Source organism: Lampetra planeri, chromosome 2 (assembly GCF_965212315.1).
Source record: "Lampetra planeri chromosome 2, kcLamPlan1.2.h2, whole genome shotgun sequence".
Lineage (NCBI taxonomy): Eukaryota > Metazoa > Chordata > Hyperoartia > Petromyzontiformes > Petromyzontidae > Lampetra > Lampetra planeri.
The window spans coordinates 22,120,976-22,139,891 of NC_136108.1; the positions used below are offsets into that span (position 1 = coordinate 22,120,976).

The 18,916-nt window shown below is 49.2% G+C and overlaps 1 protein-coding gene across 6 annotated transcripts in view; it reads right to left on the reverse strand.

The window, feature by feature from the left end:
- Positions 1–18,916, reverse strand: part of LOC144729830 (protein mono-ADP-ribosyltransferase PARP14-like) — a 117,051-nt gene that overhangs the window by 57,861 nt on the left and 40,274 nt on the right. For all 6 annotated transcript variants that reach the window (XM_078610363.1, XM_078610348.1, XM_078610364.1 and 3 more), the window contains 4 exons: positions 12,403–14,690; positions 11,550–11,660; positions 8,813–9,049; positions 8,474–8,695 (listed from right to left, as the gene is read on the reverse strand). In XM_078610363.1, the coding sequence (XP_078466489.1) occupies positions 8,474–8,695; positions 8,813–9,049; positions 11,550–11,660; positions 12,403–14,690 (2,858 nt within the window). The remainder of the gene's footprint in view (positions 1–8,473; positions 8,696–8,812; positions 9,050–11,549; positions 11,661–12,402; positions 14,691–18,916) is intronic.

Sequence of the window (18,916 nt, forward strand, 5' to 3'; positions counted from 1 at the left end):
AAGCTGCACCGGCCCTGGCAGGGCCCTGCCACAGTGGTGCAGGTATTGCGACCTCAATTAGTTCGAATTCAGTTGAGGAAACAAAGGTGGTACGTTCACCTCTCTCGGCTAAAATGTTACATCGTGGCCGAGCCGCCCCTACAAGCATCGTCACTTTCACCACCTTCATCATCACTTTGGCCGGGTGGGAGGAGGTTGTCACACTCATGGCTGGCTACTGTCCATCCTGCAGGAGTACAGGTGACCAGAATGCAGCACCTGATCCATCAGCGTCCGTGGCTGAAGACGCAACCGCAGAATCCGCCGAGGAGTTGGCCACAGGACGGGCCCCTTAACCCGATCACGCCGCCTCGTCACAGCTGAGGACACGGTCATCCCTGTGTAATGCGAGCGTAAATGGGGTTGTTGCTGGGCTCTGGTCCAATCACACGGCCCGGGGTATTGGGGGTGGAACCTGGTCTGTGGGGCGTGTGGGAGGGGCCACCGTTCACCTCGGCTCCAATGGGAGGCGAGGTGAATGGGGGCGGAGCCAGCGGGGTAGTATGGGAAGGCCGGATCTGACGATCCGGGAGGGGGGAGTCAGGGTCACGTGGGGGGAATGGATATAAGTGGGAGCCCGGAAGAGATCGTGGCAGTGAAGGAATTTAAGAGTCTGAGCCACGTTGGGTGGCGAGAGAGAGATCCGCGCCATCGGCCACGTGCCGAAGGACCTCAGCACACCGTCGGCCAGCGGTGTGCGGAGTGCGGGAGTAGAGGAGCTAACGGAGGAGCGTGCGTGGCACGCGAGAGGGAGCGTGCGCGGGGCGTGCGCGAGACGATGCTGGTCCGTGGAGGAGACCAGTGGGGTGCGGAGAAGAACCTGAATAAAAGACAAGCGGAGACCAGCAGTGCCTGACGGAGTCTTTTATTACACTGGTGTCAGAAGTGGAACGAGATGTCAAAACATCTCAAGAAAAATAATATACCTGCACCATCTTCAGAAGATGAAGAGGACCTTCCTCTGGCGGTGGCGGTCCCGACCATGGAGGGCGTGGGCGATGTGGCGCCGAGCGACACGACAGGAGTACAAGATGTCGTCGTGGCGGCCGGGCCATCTGCGTCGACGGGCGCCGAGGACGGCTGGCGACACGTGGCAGACCAGCTTGATTCGCTGCGAGCCGTCCTGCTGGATTTAGTCACCCTGGTCGTGCCAGCGATGATGCCGGGACAGCCACACCGCGGGCCTTCAAGCGGGGAGCCGTCGGGTGGGGCTGAGCCGTCCGCCATTGGGGCTTCTGCAAGGCTTCCTGCCCTCTCCGACACGGGGCAGGACGCCGCCATTTTGGGTGTGGTTGGGGCCGAACGGCGGGAAGCCGCCATCTTGTCGCCGCCACGGCGGGAAGCCGCCATCTTGTCGCCGCCACGGCGGGAAGACGCCATCTTGTCGCCGTACGCATGGGACGCCGGCATCGGAAGACAGCATCTCGGGGACTCGCAGCCATCGCCTGACGACGATTAAAGAATTCTCAGTTGGAGGAGATTGGAGCGCATTTGCGTGGCGTTTTGAGTCGGCCGTCCGATCCGCCAAGTGGACGGATGCGGAGGCCTTGGAAGTTCTGCCGACGCTCCTGGATGACAAGTCTTTGAAATTCTTCCGCTCCATCACAGCCGCGAAGAAGGCGACGCTGAAAGGGGCGTTCGACGAAATGGCGGAAGCGTATGAGCCTCCGGACGACGCACACTGCAGATTCGTCCAGAGGCAACGGGCAATGGAGGAATCGCCTGTGGCTTTCTGGGGCGCTGTGCTTGAGCTGGCCATGGCCGCGTATCCAGAGACAGAGCCCGACTTGTTGGAGCCCTTGATACTGGGTAAGATGTTGGAGCTGTCCAAGGACTTGGGCGTTCCGCTGCCGGTGTGCGGCCATGAGCAGCTGGCCTCCCGGATGGCAGTCAAGTGTCTCGACGCGCAGTTCAACTTGCGCCGTTGGGTGCAGATGACCGCCTAGACGGGGAGCCCGACGGTAGAGGGAGGCGCCGTCGGGTGGACTGCGTCGAAGGCCGTCTTCGTGCCGGACGAGAGGGGGCCTGGCGATCTCACTGCGGTGGCGGCCCAGTGGGTTCCTCGAGGGGGAGCGGAGTCGCGCTCCAGGCCACCACTGAGGGATCGCCGAGACGGGGGGGGGGGGGGAGCCGGGCGGCGGGCCGACTCGTCGTGTTACCGCTGCGGGCGTCTTGGACACTTCGCGCGGGACTGTCAGAGTCGCCCTCGCCCGCCTCTTCAGCCGGAGTCCCCGGCCAGGGACGCGACATCAACGCCGGAGAGTCAACCGTGTCAGGAAAGTCGGTACACATCAGACACCCGGCAAGGCCTGTCATCTCATGCATCACCGTCGGTATGCGTTCCGGAGGCCTGTTCTAACGAGGGGACTCTAAAGGATCCGCGTCGCTCGCTGACACAGTGGCAAAAATTGGCACGGAGGGTGGTCGCAGCCGCTACTGGGTCATCGACCGTGCCGGGTTCGATACAGGGGATCGACGTGCGGATGTTGGTAGATTCGGGCGCGTCCACAACTATCATCACGGACGTGATATTCCATCTCCTGTCCATTCCGCCGTCACGGGTACGACCAGTTTATGATTCATGTGTTGCGGCGAACGGAGGGAGTATGGGCATTGTTGGTCAGGTGGAGGCGCATATTTCGGTTGGGGGTGTGTTGGCTTCGGGGACGGTGTTAATCTCCAGATCCCTCGCTGTGCACCGCCAGGTGCAGGCACTGTCCGATGTTTTGGTCGACATTCCACCTGGCTCGCAGATGCTCATCCCACTGCATTATCGGAAGCCCGTGCCTGGGGTCGAGGGGGCGGCGGGGATGTTGTTGTCGCCGTCCAACGTGGTTACAGCTGGCCTGGCGCTGGTCGCGGCACGGACGATTGTTCGGCCGGGTCAGCCTCCGTTTTTGCAAGTGTTGAATGGAGGCGCGGACAATGTCGTCGTGCCGGCCGGAACGGTTTTGGCCCATGCTACGACCGCCTTCACGGCCCATGAAGATCTGGCCCACCGGGGCCTCGTAGGGGGGGTTTCGGCCTCGACGGTGCAGGACGATCGATGGATCGCCGGGTTGTCCCAAGAAAATGCGTCCTTGACTACGGACCAGCGGTCCGCGCTTCGCGCGCTGTTGGAAAAATATTCTGATGTCTTTAGAAAAGACGATTTCGATCTGGGACGCACCTCGTTGCTCTCCCACCATATTGATACCAGGGATGCTGCTCCCATTCGGATGAATCCACATCGATTGAGCCCGGCGGAGAGGGATCATGTACGCGGCGCAGTGGATGATATGCTAGCCGCTGACATTATCTCTCCATCCAACAGCCTGTGGGGCGCTCCGGTGGTCCTGGTAAAGAAAAAGGATGGTAATTTGCGGTTTTGTGTGGATTTTCGGAAGTTAAACAAGGTGTTGGTTGCGGACGCTTACCCCCTGCCGCGTATGGATGATTCCCTCGATGCCTTGTCTGGGGCGAAATTTTTTTCCACTCTTGACCTCTCTTCGGGGTTCTGGCAGCTCCCCCTGGACGAGTCCTGGAGGGAAAAGATGGCTTTCCGTACGCCGCAGGGCCTGTTTCAGTTTAATTGTCTTCCCATGGGGTTGAGCGCCGCCCCTGCTACGTTCCAGAGGTTGATGGAACTCGTGTTGACCGGTCTGCAGTGGGACACGTGCTTGATATATTTGGATGATGTTATTGTGTTCAGCCGTACGTTTGAGGAGCTTCTTCAGAGATTGGATGCTGTTTTTGCTAGGGTGCGTTCCGCCAATTTGAAATTTAAGCCCAAGAAGTGTCACCTTTTGCAATGATCCGTGCGCTATTTGGGCCACATTGTCAGCTCTGACGGTGTGGCCACGGACCCGGAGAAAACGGCGTGCGTCCGGGACTGGCCGATTCCGGCCACGGTGGCTGACGTGCGTCGTTTTGTCGGGTTCGCTTCCTATTATCGCAGGTTCATTCCAAATTTTGCTATGATCGCTAGGCCGTTGCACCTCCTTATGGCAAAGAACCGGAGGTTCAGCTGGGGGCCGGCGGAGGAGGCGGCGTTTCATGGCCTACGCAATCGCTTGGCGTCAGCGCTGACGCTGGACTACCCTGATTTCACTCTGCCTTTTATTCTGGATACCGACGCTAGTGACACGTGGATTGGGGCCGTCCTATCGCAGTTTAAGGGTGGCGTCGAGCGCGTGGTGGCTTACGGAAGCCGCATTTTATCTCGGGCAAAGACCCGCTACTGCGTTACCCACCGGGAACTGTTGGCTCTAGTGCATTTTATCCGTCAATACCGCCCGTATTTGTATGGCCGCAAATTTATTGTGCGCACAGACCACGCGGCTCTGCAATATTCCCTGAAAGTTGACCAACCGTCTGGACAATTGGCGCGATGGTTGGAAACTTTGCAGGAATTTTCGTTTGAGATTCAATATCGTAAGGGGTCGCGTCACGCAAACGCGGACGCGCTCTCCTGATTGCCGCAGGGATCCCCCTGCGCCTGTGCCTCTGGCACAAATTGGTGCACGCGGGTTCCACAGCCCCCACGTCCTGTCATGTCCGCTGTGGAGATGCCCGGGGCTTCCACGTGTCTGGAACCGGCCGAGGGGGTTTTGAATTTGCCGCGCTCCGTGTGGATTCGAGAGCAATTGCTCGATGATTCGCTGGGGGCCTTACAGAGTCGGGCTGCGAAGGAGAGGGGATATCCGTCGTCCGATGGGACGCCGGGAGCGGCTCTCCGTGACGGCTTGTTGATGTGGAGGGAAGGCTTGCACGATTGCTGGCGTCTTGTTGTGCGGTCGTCGTTGCGATATGAGTTGATTCGGATTCTGCACGCTGAGAAGTTGTAACATCTCGGGGTGAAGAAAAACATTGTTGACGTTACAGCGGGATTATTTTTGGCACGGCATGACGACTGACGTCGTCGGACATATTCGGGCGTGCTCCGACTGTGCCCGGCGGAAGCCGCCTAAGCAACCGTATGTTCCCCCAGTGCAGTCGATACAAGTGTCGCGGGTTAACGAGTTGGTGGCGTTGGATATTCTGGGGCCCTTCCCCCGGTCCGCTCGGGGAAACAAATTTTTGTTGGTCGGGGTTAAATATCTTTCCCGCTGGCCGATGGCCTGGCCCTTGCCCGACCAGTTGGCGGCGTCTATCACGGAGGCATTTCTGTTCGGATATGTGATGGACAAGGGGGCGCCGGAAAGGTTGCTTACAGACCAAGGGCGAAATTTTTCTTCCAACCTATTGCGGGATGTGTGCGACGCACTGGGAACTAACAAGGTTCGGACGTCTCCCTACAATCCACAAACTGATGGGATGGTTGAACGGTTGAACCGGACCCTGTCGGCCATGCTCTGTCATACAGTTAGCGAGAAGCAGGCCAATTGTGATTTGCATATCCCTGGGGTACTCTCCGCTTACCGGATGGCGCCACATGGGTCAACGGCGTACTCACCCTTCTTTTTGATGTAGGGCCGCGAGAATGTGCCGCCGGTGGAAGTGCAACTTGGCACGCGGGCGAGGGGTCCTGTTAAGCCCCTCCCCGAGTATATTCGTGACGCCGCTCGGCACGTGGCGGAAGCGTGGGAGGCGACCCGATTGGCTACGGCCAGGACCCAGGCCCGGAACGAACATTGCGCCCGGCGCTCTCATCGTGGGTCCCCCTGGCGAGTGGGGGACATGGCCTGGCTCCACTGCCCACAGGTGCTGGTGGGGACCACCCCTAAGTTGCACAAACCCTGGAAGGGGCCGGTTGTGCTTATTGAGGTCCCTAGCCTGCAGTCCGCGCGCGTTCGGGTCGGATCGCGGCGTTGATACATTCACACGTCCCGATTGAAACCCTACGTGGCCCCGCGAGTGGATGCGTCATCTAACGTTGCCTTGCTAGTGTCTGTCGCGTCCGACGCGCCACTGACTTTGCCTGTTCAACCTGCAAGCGCGCCTGTCGTGCCTCCTGTAGACGGGCCGGCTGTGATCCTGCCGGACACAGGGATTCCTGCACCGGGTGGGCCTACCACGGCGACGGGGACACTTGGCCCCGCTGCCCCTCCAACACCGCCGCGGTTGCAGTGGGCCCCGACTACGGACCTCTCTGGGGAACGGGGTGCTGGGACGGACAGGCCTCCACCAGCGGCGGATGGTTCCGGTTCCGCCGCTCCTAAAACCCTGTCGGGACTGCGACCTTTAAGGGTGCCGCCTCTCATGAAGGATGGGCCGGCGACCCGCACTCGTTCCAAATCCCTTCCCTTAATTGTGTTGTTATACTCTCCGTTGTGTCTGGTGATTCCTGATTGTGATACTGTCGCTCGCATTATTTTGTCCTGTTACAGCCGGGACGGCTGGCTTTTTCATTGGGGGGGGGGTCATGTAATGCGAGCATAAATGGGGTTGTTGCTGGGCTCTGGTCCAATCACACAACCCGGGGTATTGGGGGGCGGAGCCTGGTCTGCGGGGCGTGTGGGAGGGGCCACCGTTCACCTCGGCTCCAATGGGAGGCGAGGTGAATGGGGGTGGAGCCAGTGGGGTAGTATGGGAAGGCCGGATCTGACGATCCGGGAGGGGGGAGTCAGGGTCACGTGGGGGGAATGGATATAAGTGGGAGCCCGGAAGAGATCGGGGCAGTCGGGGAAGTTAAGAGTCTGAGCCACGTTGGGTGGCGAGAGAGAGATCCGCTCCATCGGCCACGTGGCCGAAGGACCTCAGCACGCCGTCGGCCAGCGGTGTGCGGAGTGCGGGAGTAGAGTAGCTAACGGAGGAGCGTGCGTGGCACGCGAGAGGGGGCGTGCGCGGGGTGCGCGCGAGACGACGCTGGTCCGTGGAGGAGACCAGTGGGGTGCGGAGAAGAACCTGAATAAAAGACAAGCGGAGACCAGCAGTGGCTGACGGAGTCTTTTATTACACCTGGAACCCTGTTGTGTTCGGTCAAGGGGTCAGATCGTGGGGGAAGTTGGCGACAGAGGCGGTGCACTTGTTGACAAGGGGACGGGGGTGGAATTGTGTTGTGTTACTTTTGTGTTTATTGCACAGGGAGGAGGGACAGAGAGACAGAAGATTGGGAATGAAGAGAAGGAGAGAGAACATTAGCACGGTTGGCTACGTGCAGTGCAAAAGACGTTAGACATACAAGAAGATGAGAGAGGCAAGATAATGTAGGGAAAGCCCACAGAGAGATGTAAAGACTTGCAGCAGACATTTAAAAAGACGGCGGTAGTTAACGAGACGCCAGTGGAGAAGACGGAGGGAGAGGTGAAGAAGTTTAGTCGTTTAGCATTCCAGCACGCTTGTAGCGACAACAAGTTTACATAACGCCAGCATCACAGTTCTCTAAGGGAATCTCCATCTCAAGTACTACAATACTTGCAGTCAACTGACTTCAGTGGATGGATAAGAATGGACAAATGAAGAAGAGATACTTATACCACATCAGTGATCAGCCTCCATATACTGCACAGGGTAGCATCGTAAACGTTGCCTGTTTGATCTCTTTCTCTGTACAACTTGGGCATTCACGGGGCCTTTTTACCAGCCTCAAAGTAAGAAAAATAAGAATAAGTTTTACCCTTTCTTGGTTCCTTGAAAAAGGTATCTATTTGGCATGAAAAAATAAGAATAGATTTTACCCTTTCTGGCAATAAAACAGGTCTTAAAATGTTCAAACACCAAATATAAACCTTTTGCAAAGAATCAAGTTCGCGTTAATCACACATACTTGTGGTGAACATGCAAACAAACATGCTCTGATACTTTAATATATGCATTGTCTTTGAAACTGATTTGCCTACACCAGAGACAGCCTTTTTTAGGGCCTAGTCTCACCAGTGTCAGACCAGAGGACGCCAAAAGGCGAACGTGTTTGAACATCTTAACACCTGTTTAATTGTCAGAAAGGCTAAAACCTATTCTTATTTTTCATTAAAAAAATCATCTCTGCATTCCTCCCTTTCATTTATAATTACTGTATTCATATTCCAAGGATCTCCCACTCTGCTTGCACCAGGCTCATTATTTTAATCCACATCTTCTACCTTCACTATTGTCTACAGACTGATTTCCATCCCTTGACGTTTAAATGACCATCTCTAGATCAGTACCCTGTCATAAACCCATATCCATCTCTTTCTATTCATGATTTTGGAGTCTCGTGGAACCTGGTGGTTGCTCGGGCTGTTTATGGCTCGTACATTTATTATATATGTTTTACTTATATTCATCAATAACAGCGTTCAGAAAAAAAACATTTGTGACATTTTGAGCAATGTGCACCAAACAATAAGCAATTTACTTAATTCGGCTGACTGCCTATTCGATTGCTCTTTGAACAGATAACAAGCTACTTGCTGACGTAAATGTATGGTCAAATAACAATTATGAGCAAAACTTCTACATTTGTTGAAAACATGTGTTTAGTTCAACAAATAATTCCAATGATTAATTGTTCAAACGTTAAAGTACTTACCGCATACGTTGATTCGTCCTTTCCAAATACCACAATTCTGACAGACTGAATCGGTGTTTTTGGGTATTTTTTGCTGAAGTCCACCAGTTCGTCAAAAAATATGCATGCTGTGATAGCTCTTGGAAAATTCAGATTACCAGTGCCAATGGCGGGAAAAACGACACTTCGATATTTAGATTTATGGGCCATCTGGAGGCAACTGGAAATTATTTTCCGCAGGACCTTTAAATGAAACACAATATCAATATTTATCCCAAAAAAATACAATAAACCTTTTTTTTTACAATTTCTGTCAGAAATACACATGGCAGTGTAATACTTAAAAGTTACCATATTTACCGTTTCACCAATGCTTTCATCCCAATGACAGCAGACAGTTTGGTAGACTTCACGACATTTCAATTTGCATTCTTTAATTTTTATAGGTATTACATCTCCATCATCTGCATTTTGACCTCCTGATATTGCTGTTGTAAGCATTTGTAACTGTGGACCAGCTTTTTCCAGGAGTGCTGATGAAACTCCTCCATAGCTTAAATCTAAATCATTCGAGACAGTATTGACAATCACATCCACCTATGGTAAAAACAATAAAAGGAAATAAACATTTGTTTGATATTATATAAATCTTCATGTAAGATCAGGGTGGCATCGACATATGCATTATATAACACACACACATTGAATAATTAAGTGATAGTGTAGCGGTTAGCGCGCTATGAACCGCACGACCCGAGTTCGATTCCTGCTCACGGCCAACCCTAGTGACGATTTTCTAAACCGGTCTGGGCTTCCCCTAGGTCGACTCAGGCTCAAATGAGTGCCTGGTGCGGTGTGTCAACATCGACCACGCGGTCGGGCGTGGTGCTTGGCCACCCACCCACTCGTGTGCTGTTTCGGCCATCATAGATAGTGCTCGCTAACAGCACTTGCCTCATAATTCTGTTCAGGTTATACGGGGAATCTTTGTCATTGTTTGACATTTCGAACAAACGTTATACAAATTCACATTTTTTTAAAATTTGGTAAAGAATGTGGTTTGTAGACGTGCAAGCATTACCAGGTGTTTCTCCACAACCTGTCTTTGCCAAATTGTCGGCGCGAAACAAAAAGTGATTACGTTGACTGCAAAGTTCAAAACTCACGAACGCTAGCATGCTTATTTGCACTACAAAATCAAATGTGTATCTGCATGCTACGAGGACCAAATGTCAACCTGGCAACGAGGAATTCATAAAAACGACTGGTCTTGCAATAAGTCATAGTTTATGCCACTGCATCTATGCCATGCGAATTTGTACAGAAAAATATAATTCTGTACATGTGTGACAGGTGTGGTTCTGATTTTAATGTTGTGAGTATATTGCCACTCAGGTGCCGTCCAGAAAAAACGTCACGCACCTAGGGGGAGGGGGGGGTCAGACATATGTGACGATGTGTGACGAAGGGGGGGTTGAAAAATGTGACGTCATATCAAAATTCGCAACTTTAAATAAATATGGAAAACACGTTCTACTTAATTATATATACTTTTTAATAAATATTTTCTCCTACAACATCAGAGTGCAGCGCCACATTAAATACGCATTACAATGGCAATAGTTTAAAGCGATTTGAAGCATGTTTTATTTGTTTTGGGGGGGCAGAGCTTTGTGACGTCATATTTGAGGGGGGATCTGACTTTTTGTGACGCCGTGTGACGAGGGGGGGTGGGGGTCAAAAACCGTCCAAAATCGCGTGATGTCATTTATGGACGGCCCCTAACTCGTGATGAGCGTGTTGGAATTGTGTAATATCGTGAGTAACCCTGGGTCATGATTAGCTCAAGGGAAAAATGAGCGGTCACTGATTCCTACGCCAGTGAACGTCAGAGACACGTGAGGGGCTGGGGAAGTGGTGATAGTGTTGGTGCTGGCACAATCGCTGTGGTGACTTCGTGGTGAATGGCGGTTGATGTTTTTGTCGTGGCCGAGTCATGATCTGGGAATCACGTTGCAGGCCCTGTTCGTATGCTGGCGTGTTGGTAAGTCTGTGCGAATAAATGGGCACCATTGTGGTTCTTCAACATCACCTGGAGGCTCTGTGTATGTGTGTGTGATGGCTGCCGGATGAGAGACTGCATGGGGCGCGCTGCAACCCTCGAGTCAAAGTGGGGAAATGCTGGAAAGCAAGAAGAGTACTACCGAACTTTGACAATATTTGATGATAACCGCCCTTGTGTTCCACGTGAAGACCACGGCCAGAAGAACGAGACAATGCACGCAAATATAAGAGCATTATGGTGCTCATATATATGCAGCATGTATGTGCACCATGAAGGTGGAAATGTATTTATTAGGGGCAACTTAAGTAGATGTCAAAAAGCAAGATTTCCCAGTCCTTCCATAAAATGAAGTTATTGGTTAAGATGGGCTGAGTGAATGTACTTTGATTTCAGATTACCAATACTCCTGCTTAGGAGCAAATAATGGTCGTCTTTAACTTAGAACATTTCATAAACACATCAAGTGTTAACTATTTGCAGTACTCTTTGGTTCTTTCGGTAAAGTCACGTAATTAGAAATAAAATAAAACAAATCACGACGTTTCGGGCGCAACACAAGCGCCCGTCATCAGGTGGGACAACCACAGCAAGAAAAAATTGCTGAAATGGGCGAGGACAGCTGCCGTGTCAAAAGATTATTTAGGTAAGAAAGGGGGGAGGAGCAAGGGGGCGGAGAGGGGGGGTGTGGGGTAGGGGGGCGCTGCGTGAGCGCTCGGGGGAGACAGGACGTGAGGCCGGGGGGGGGAAGTGGGCGGGGCTGGAAGTGGGAGGCTAGGAAAGCTGGGGATGCGGGGGGGGGAATTAACTCGTGAAAAATAGACAAGTACCCGGCAGATATTTTTTATTTCTACCTACGTGACTTTACCGAAAGAACCAAAGAGTATGGATTCCTGCAGTCACGAAAGCTTCAAATCTGTATGCAGTACTTTTGCATTTATATAAGACAGTAAGGTACAGTACTTTAATACATGTGTTGTCAAGCCATCCAAGTCACTTTCTGTTGTCTTTGCAGTCATTTCCACAAGGGCTTACCTGCTCATTTTCTATGTTTCCTTTAATCAACTGTATATCCAGGCCTTCAAATGTCTGAAGCAAATTTCGGTTTTGCGGTTGTGCTGATTTAGTTATTTTTGCGGTTGTGCCCTGGCCAAGACATGTTTTAATGAGAACAATATTCTGACGAGAACATAAGCATTCAAGATGTATTTTCAACCTTACGTTGCGATTCTGATTAACTGTTTGGTAACATGTTTAATTGTAGAAATAAATTCGCATATAATATAAACAATACGCATATTGTAAATCCGTCCGCCTACGTATCATCCCAAACAATCCTTCAACCAAATAAGCCGATTAAAACTGCGGTATAATTGTAAGCTCTTGATTGAACCGTCTGATGCTTTTGCATTTCTCTACACGTCAGCATTAATACTGGCCATCCCCAATCACCTAGTTATATATATAAAAAATACCCCAAATAATTATTTTGAGAGGGTCACGACACAAGAAGCAACATTACATTTTTAACGAAGCTGAAATGTAGTTAAGTGTAAGGAATTGATTGTTGTATATCGTCTCATTTACTTAAAAATTAAATACGTACGTGATTACTCTTAAGTCATTAACGTAGGTTGATATTGCATTAACGTTCTCCAATAGTCCTGTATTAATGTCAGTAGTTCTCGGTACACCTGGTGATAACATTATTTTGTTTCATGCAATTTGGTATAGCTTTGCATTTGCTAAAAAAAATACGTGACATTTGGATCCTGCATAAAACACATTTTAAAGGTTTATTTATTTATTAAAAAAATTGTGCATAAACATACATTAACTCAAACAATGTTAAAATGTGCATATTATTAAAAATATCTAAAAATCTTACCTTTTCTTTACGCTTGTACTCGGCTTGCGAGGAAGATGATTGGAATGTATGTAAACCCGTTTTCTTCAATTTGGTAAAGTCTTTTTCAAAAGTATTTTTATTTGATATTTTGGGATTATTGAAATCAGAGCTCAGCTTTTTTTGACCAAAAACTGTTATGAAGGATTCCTTCATCATCATTACAGTGATATCATCATTGTTAACAAGTCGGATATCTTTGAGAGTAGAGGAATCGTTTGCATCCGTCTCACAGAATTCTTTTACTGTTGACATTATTGTTTCGCAACACGGTTGCAAAGGAAATTCAAATATTCCAGAGCTTATCGCTGGTATTGCAATAGATTCATATTTCTTATCTGCAGCCAGACGAAGGCTTTTATGAACCGTTTGTTTCAACGTGTTTATCTTGATTTCGGCTAAATTAGAGTCCCAATCAGGGCCAATGGCATGAATCAGTGCCTTGCAAGGTAAAGCTCCTGCTTTCGTAAAAACAGCATCTCCTTCCATTAAAATGCCACCTTTATTGTGTACGATTATGTCACTCTCATCCTGAATTATTTTCCCACCTGCATCAAGCAAACTTTTTGCCAAACCACCAGCATGATTCAACTGTCTGTTTGCAGCATTCACTACCACGTCTACACAATGATGCTGAAGATCTCCTTTTTGTACAGACACTGTTATTTTATTTAGTGTAATTTGGCATATTAATTGACCAGTGTGAATTTGCAACAAATCTGTGCCTTGTTGGTCTTTAGGCTGATCAATAAGGATTATGCATTTGTGTTTAATTTCTGACATAGCCATAATTAATTTACCTTGTCCACGCAAATACTTGGCAGCGCCTGGTTTTTGAATAGTCACCGTTTTTGAAATAACACGAGCTGATAATTGTTCTAAAATGTTTATGTTTTTTTCTTTGTCCTTTGCTTTCGAACTTATATTGTAGCCATATACGTTTGATGTATGTTTTTGCGATATGACTTTTGAACAATCTGGTAGCTGACTGGCAACGTCACAATATTTGTCAAGGTAAGACAATGCACCTAACGATTTTAATGGGAAGAAATATGTTACTATTATATTATTTTCAACGAAATCTGTTATTTCCCATTCAACCGTTTTAATCACATCTCTTAATCCTGTAAGAATAATGTCTTTATCACTTTGAAAAACTCTGTGAATTTGAAATGGTGCCCCTGTTATTCCAACCATGGATAGTTCTTTTTTCTTCTTTAGGCCTTCCACAAATTCTTCCCATTCCCTGGGCTTTTTTTGCAAATCAAATTCTTCCTTGAGATTAACTTTTATTTGTACAACTAATTCATGAAACAATTTTTCTGCTTTAATTAAATCATCATCACTGGCGCCAATAAGTGTAATATCCTTGCCCCTTTCTGACATAGTAGCCCGTATGCCATTTTTACAAAATGCATATTGAATAAATTCTTCATTATTTAACTGCATGAGAAATGTTTTTATTTCTTGAGAAATGTCCAAAATATTTTCAGAACATTGTATTAAAACTTCCATAATTTTAGATTTAACCTCATTGGCACTGTTATTTGGTCCTTCTATTAGTATTTTATTCTTATCCAGATCGAAATTTATGACGGTACCTGGGAACTCTTGCATAATTAGTTTTTCAAGCCCATGTATTTTAAATAAATCTAAATGACATTTCCTCATAGTAACTTCTGATATCTTTAGATTTTCGATTCGTTGCATCTCTAAACGTATGTCATCATGTAATTTGGAAAGTTTTCCTTGAAACAATTCAACATCGTCTTTCAGACCAACTAACATTATATGAAAATTTGTCTTGTCAGGAATGATCTGAATCCTTTCCTGCAGACTTGGAGAAACTTTTTCAACAATGGCCTCAAATGTATTATCATTAAACGTTTCTGAGCAACGCTTGTATTTGTTGAAAAACTCTATACATTCCTTTGCCACAGACTTTGACCAACATCTCCTCAGCTTGTAGCAGATTACTTGATTATCAGCATATGCAGGTACAATCCTCATCACATCTTTAGCAGACCCAGCAGGCCACATAAATCTGGCCTGGTGTGTTTTTAATTGCTCTTGAAGCTTGTCGGAGTCTTCAGGGTGTAAAGAGATGAATTCCATCAAAATAGGATCTACTTTTAATTCATGTGGTTCCAGGCCCTGGGTGCCCCTTTCATCCTCTGTGAGTATGAATAAACCATTCGACTCATAGAAACGATGGCCTATTAACTGATTTTCTTTCAACTTAAGTTTTCCCTTAATGAGTTTTTCAGCATCTGCATGAGAAGTGGAGAGGGGGGGAGGGTATATTAACATTAGTGTGTGCCTGCGTTTGCAAGAGTTCATTATGTTGTTGCATGATTACATGCCTCCATCAAACAGTCTTGATTTCCCAAATACAGTACTTTAAGGTACATTAAATGTGCATGTTAAACTGAGATATGAAAGTACCATGGTATTTAATAATTATACATAAATTATGACAATTTCCTAAACTAGATTTAAAGAAAACCAACTTAAAAATAAGAGATACAATCTATTTGTACTGAAAGGGCATAAATAAGTAAAATATTGGAAGCAACCCACAGGGCAATGCATTAACGGTCTGGGGTCTCACTAACATGGCCACCTCTGCGCCCTTAGCCTCGATGTATCGATGGTTCTTACTGTTTTATGGGCTGTGTGTCTCACTGGCATGGCCACTGTTGTGGTGGTTCTCTTGCGTCGAGGCAGCTGCCTCGTGGAGGCCGCTCTCCGATCTTACATTAACATGCTAATCTCTCACATTAACATAGCCACCTCCGTGCCCTCATCGTGGAGGTCGCCCTCTGATCTTACATTTACATGCTAATTTCTCACATTAACATCACTAGCCCCGCCTACTTCGTTTATGACCCTTGGGCTACACCCATTTTAAACCTTTTAAAACAGTCTGCCTCAGCAGCTGTCCCCCTCTTTTTAAATCCTTTATATTAAGTTCGCTTGCTTGCTTAGGGCCGTGCAAATCTTTCGGTCGTTTTTTAACCCACTTCCCGTGATCCAATCGAGCTGACATTTTGCACACAGACTCGTTGTGCGTGACAATGCATTTTCGTGAAAAACATTTTTTCCAAAATTTTACACTGTTTAGGGAAATTTTTTTAAATATTTAATTACCAATTGTTTAATGCTGCCAGACAATCATCTGACCCATAGGTGGCAGCCATCTCAAGCCAGAGGACGAGAGGACTCTAGCCGCCCCGATGCCACGCATATAAAGGATTTATAGTGAAAAACTTAGTTTTTACGGGTTTATTTTTTTCTTCCCGATGACGAACGCTTGTGTTGCGATCGAAACGTCGTGATATATTATTTATATTTTATTTTCTACCTCCGTGACTTTACCGAAATAACCAAAGAGTATGGATTCCTGCAGTCACGAAAGCTTCAAATCAAGATCAATTAAAAGGTAAACATGTTATTCATTTACAGCCTCTGTTGACTTAATTTTAGAAGGTTGTTAACTAGTGTACTTGAAAGTTTATTGGATACTAGCAGGAAGTACCCGGCGTTGCCTGGGCGAAAAAAGATACACACACACATCGACTTCGACACACACATTGACCCACACACATAGAAACACATAGACTTACACACACATGGACTCACACACAGACATCGACTTTAGACACACACACATGGAGTTACACACACACAGCGACTCACACACACATAGACTTACACACACTTATCGACTCACACACATCCATAGACTTGCACACACATGGATCCACACACACACATACATAGACTCACACACACATAGACATACACACACATATGGACTTACACACACACACATATAGAGTTACAGACACATCGATGCACACACACACATGGACTCTCACACACGTACACACATCGGCGTATACACATGGACTGACACACATAGACTCGCACACAAACACACATTGACTCACACACGCACATAGAGCCACACACACATGGACCGATACACACACATGGACTTACACATGTACGTACATACACACACACATGGACTCACGCACACACATGGACCTACACACACAAAGAAATGGACTCACACTGACTCACATGGAGCCACGCACACACACACATATCGACTCACAAACACATTGACTCACACACACACATCGACTACACACACACATCGCCGCAGACACGCACATCTACTCACACGCACACATGGACTTAGACACACATTATTATTGTACATTTAAGTAACTTATTTAGAAATTATTAGTTGTCTACACACACGCACCACGCACACACATTGACTAACACACACACATCGACTTACGCACACACACATCGACGGTATGCACTGCTATTACTACAACAGTGCATACCAACTGTGGTGGTTCTCTCCAGTGTGGCCGGGCACACCCCGGCCACGCCCCCCTTCTCGAACCCTCGAGAAGGTTCCGGACGCCGACCACATGACCCCCAGGGTCCCCCCTGGACCCTGGCCCCCACCTTGATCCGGTCATGTGTCTGGCTGGGGTCACCCAGAGTGCCACGGCCTGCCACGACCTCCGTGGCACATGTCAACAGCCTCTGCACTGCCCTACCCGGCAGTGACGTCGTGTGTGTACAGACCCGACATGGTAGTGACATCATGTGTGTGCAGACCCGACATAGTAGTGACGTCATATGTCACTACATCACCCCCCCCCCCCCCCCCCCCGTGTAACATACAGCCGTCCCGGCTGTGACCATATAAAACCAAAACCTGTGTGCCTCCAAATGAAACAGAACGTCAATAAATAACCGGCGAGCGACAACAAGTTACGCGAGCAACATATGTACACCGAGAACGAGAGCAATCAACTCTAACGTGTGAAAGAGTCATTTGAAACGCGCGGTTTTCGAGCGAGTCCGCGTGGCTGGACCTCCAGGTGAGGTGGGTCTAAGCTCCATGGAAGGTCCTGGGGGAGAATCGACACAGGCGGGTGGGTGCAGTCATGCCATCAAGGGCGGCGGCGTTGATGGAGGGCGGACGGGCGACGGCCGCCCTTCGCGCAGTGAGCCCTCTGGAAGGGCAGCGGCCGGCAGCGTCGGGAGGGTCACGACCCCCGATCCTGTGGGTGGAATGATAGAACCACCCTGAGGGGCCCCCAGCTCGCCAAGCACACCCGACACTCGGCCCGCGGGGATTGGAAGATGAGGGGACATGGTGGGGATGAACGAACGGTTTAAGCCTCGACGGATGCACGAACCAATTCCGGCAACCGAACCGGATCCTAACGCACTGAGGCCGGTCGGCCCGCACCACTTCAACCGGACCTCGTCACAGCTTAGACAGCTTGGGAGACGTGCCAACAGGCACTTGCGGACAGTGCAGCCAGGCCATGTCGCCCGGGGCCCACCGCCTGCCCGACAAGTGACGAGCCCTCAACTTCTTGTTTGCCAATTGCGGTGCAGCAGAGTTTTCCCTGGAGGCTGCTCGCGCCTCCGAGATACATTGAAGAGTAAACCGCATAGGATCGAAAATGGAAGCCTTCGGCTTCGCAAGAGATACCTTAAGCTGGACATCAATGGCGGGGTATGGTTCCCGCCCATACATGAAAAAAAACGGTGAGTAACCAGTGGAAACGTGCGGAGCCGTTCTGTAGGCAGCAAGCACCCCAGGGATGCGCAAATCCCAGTTCTTCTGAGATTCATTGACCTGCTGACTCAGCATTGAGGTCAGAGTCCTATTGAGACGCTCTACCATCCCTTCTGTCTGGGGATGGTAGGGCGATGTGCGCACCTTCTCCGTCCCTAAAAGGTCGCACACTTCCTTAAGCAGATTAGCAGATACATTTTTCCCCTGGTCAGTGAGGAGGCGCTCTGGGGGTCTTTTATCAAGCAAGTAGCCATGCAAAAATGCCTCATTGATCGCAGCAGCCGATTGGTTAGGGAGCGGCCAAGCCACGACCCAGTGGGAAAAATATTCAACGCCCACAAGCAAGTATTTATTTCCTCGGGCCGTAGTGGGGAAGAGTCCCAACATGTCTAGGGCTACAATCTCATTGATGTGGGATACTGTAATTGACTGCAGTGGCGGGAAACTCTTAACCGGCGGTGGTTTGCGGCAAGCACACTGCACGCAACCTTTCAAGACGTTTCTGATATCCGCCGCCATGCCGGGCCAAGAATAGTCGAGCCTAAGAGTGGCCAAGGTCTTGTTAACCCCCAAATGTATCAGCCGCTCATGGATGGCCACAATCAACCTGCCCCTGAGGCTTGTGGGCACAATGATACTGCATCGTTGCAGCCCGCCATCCCAATGCATCAACAGGCCCCCCTGCAATATGATGGGGGCCATCCTGCACCGATGCGAGTCACCACAGGAACCCTCAACACAGCGCCACATCTGTAACAGCGAGGCGTCTTCTGCCTGGAGGCGCCCCCATTCTGAGTGGCTCAACCCCAGGGCAACGTCACATAGTACAGGAGCACTGGGCTCCGCGGCAGAGGAAGTTGATGCCGACGCAAC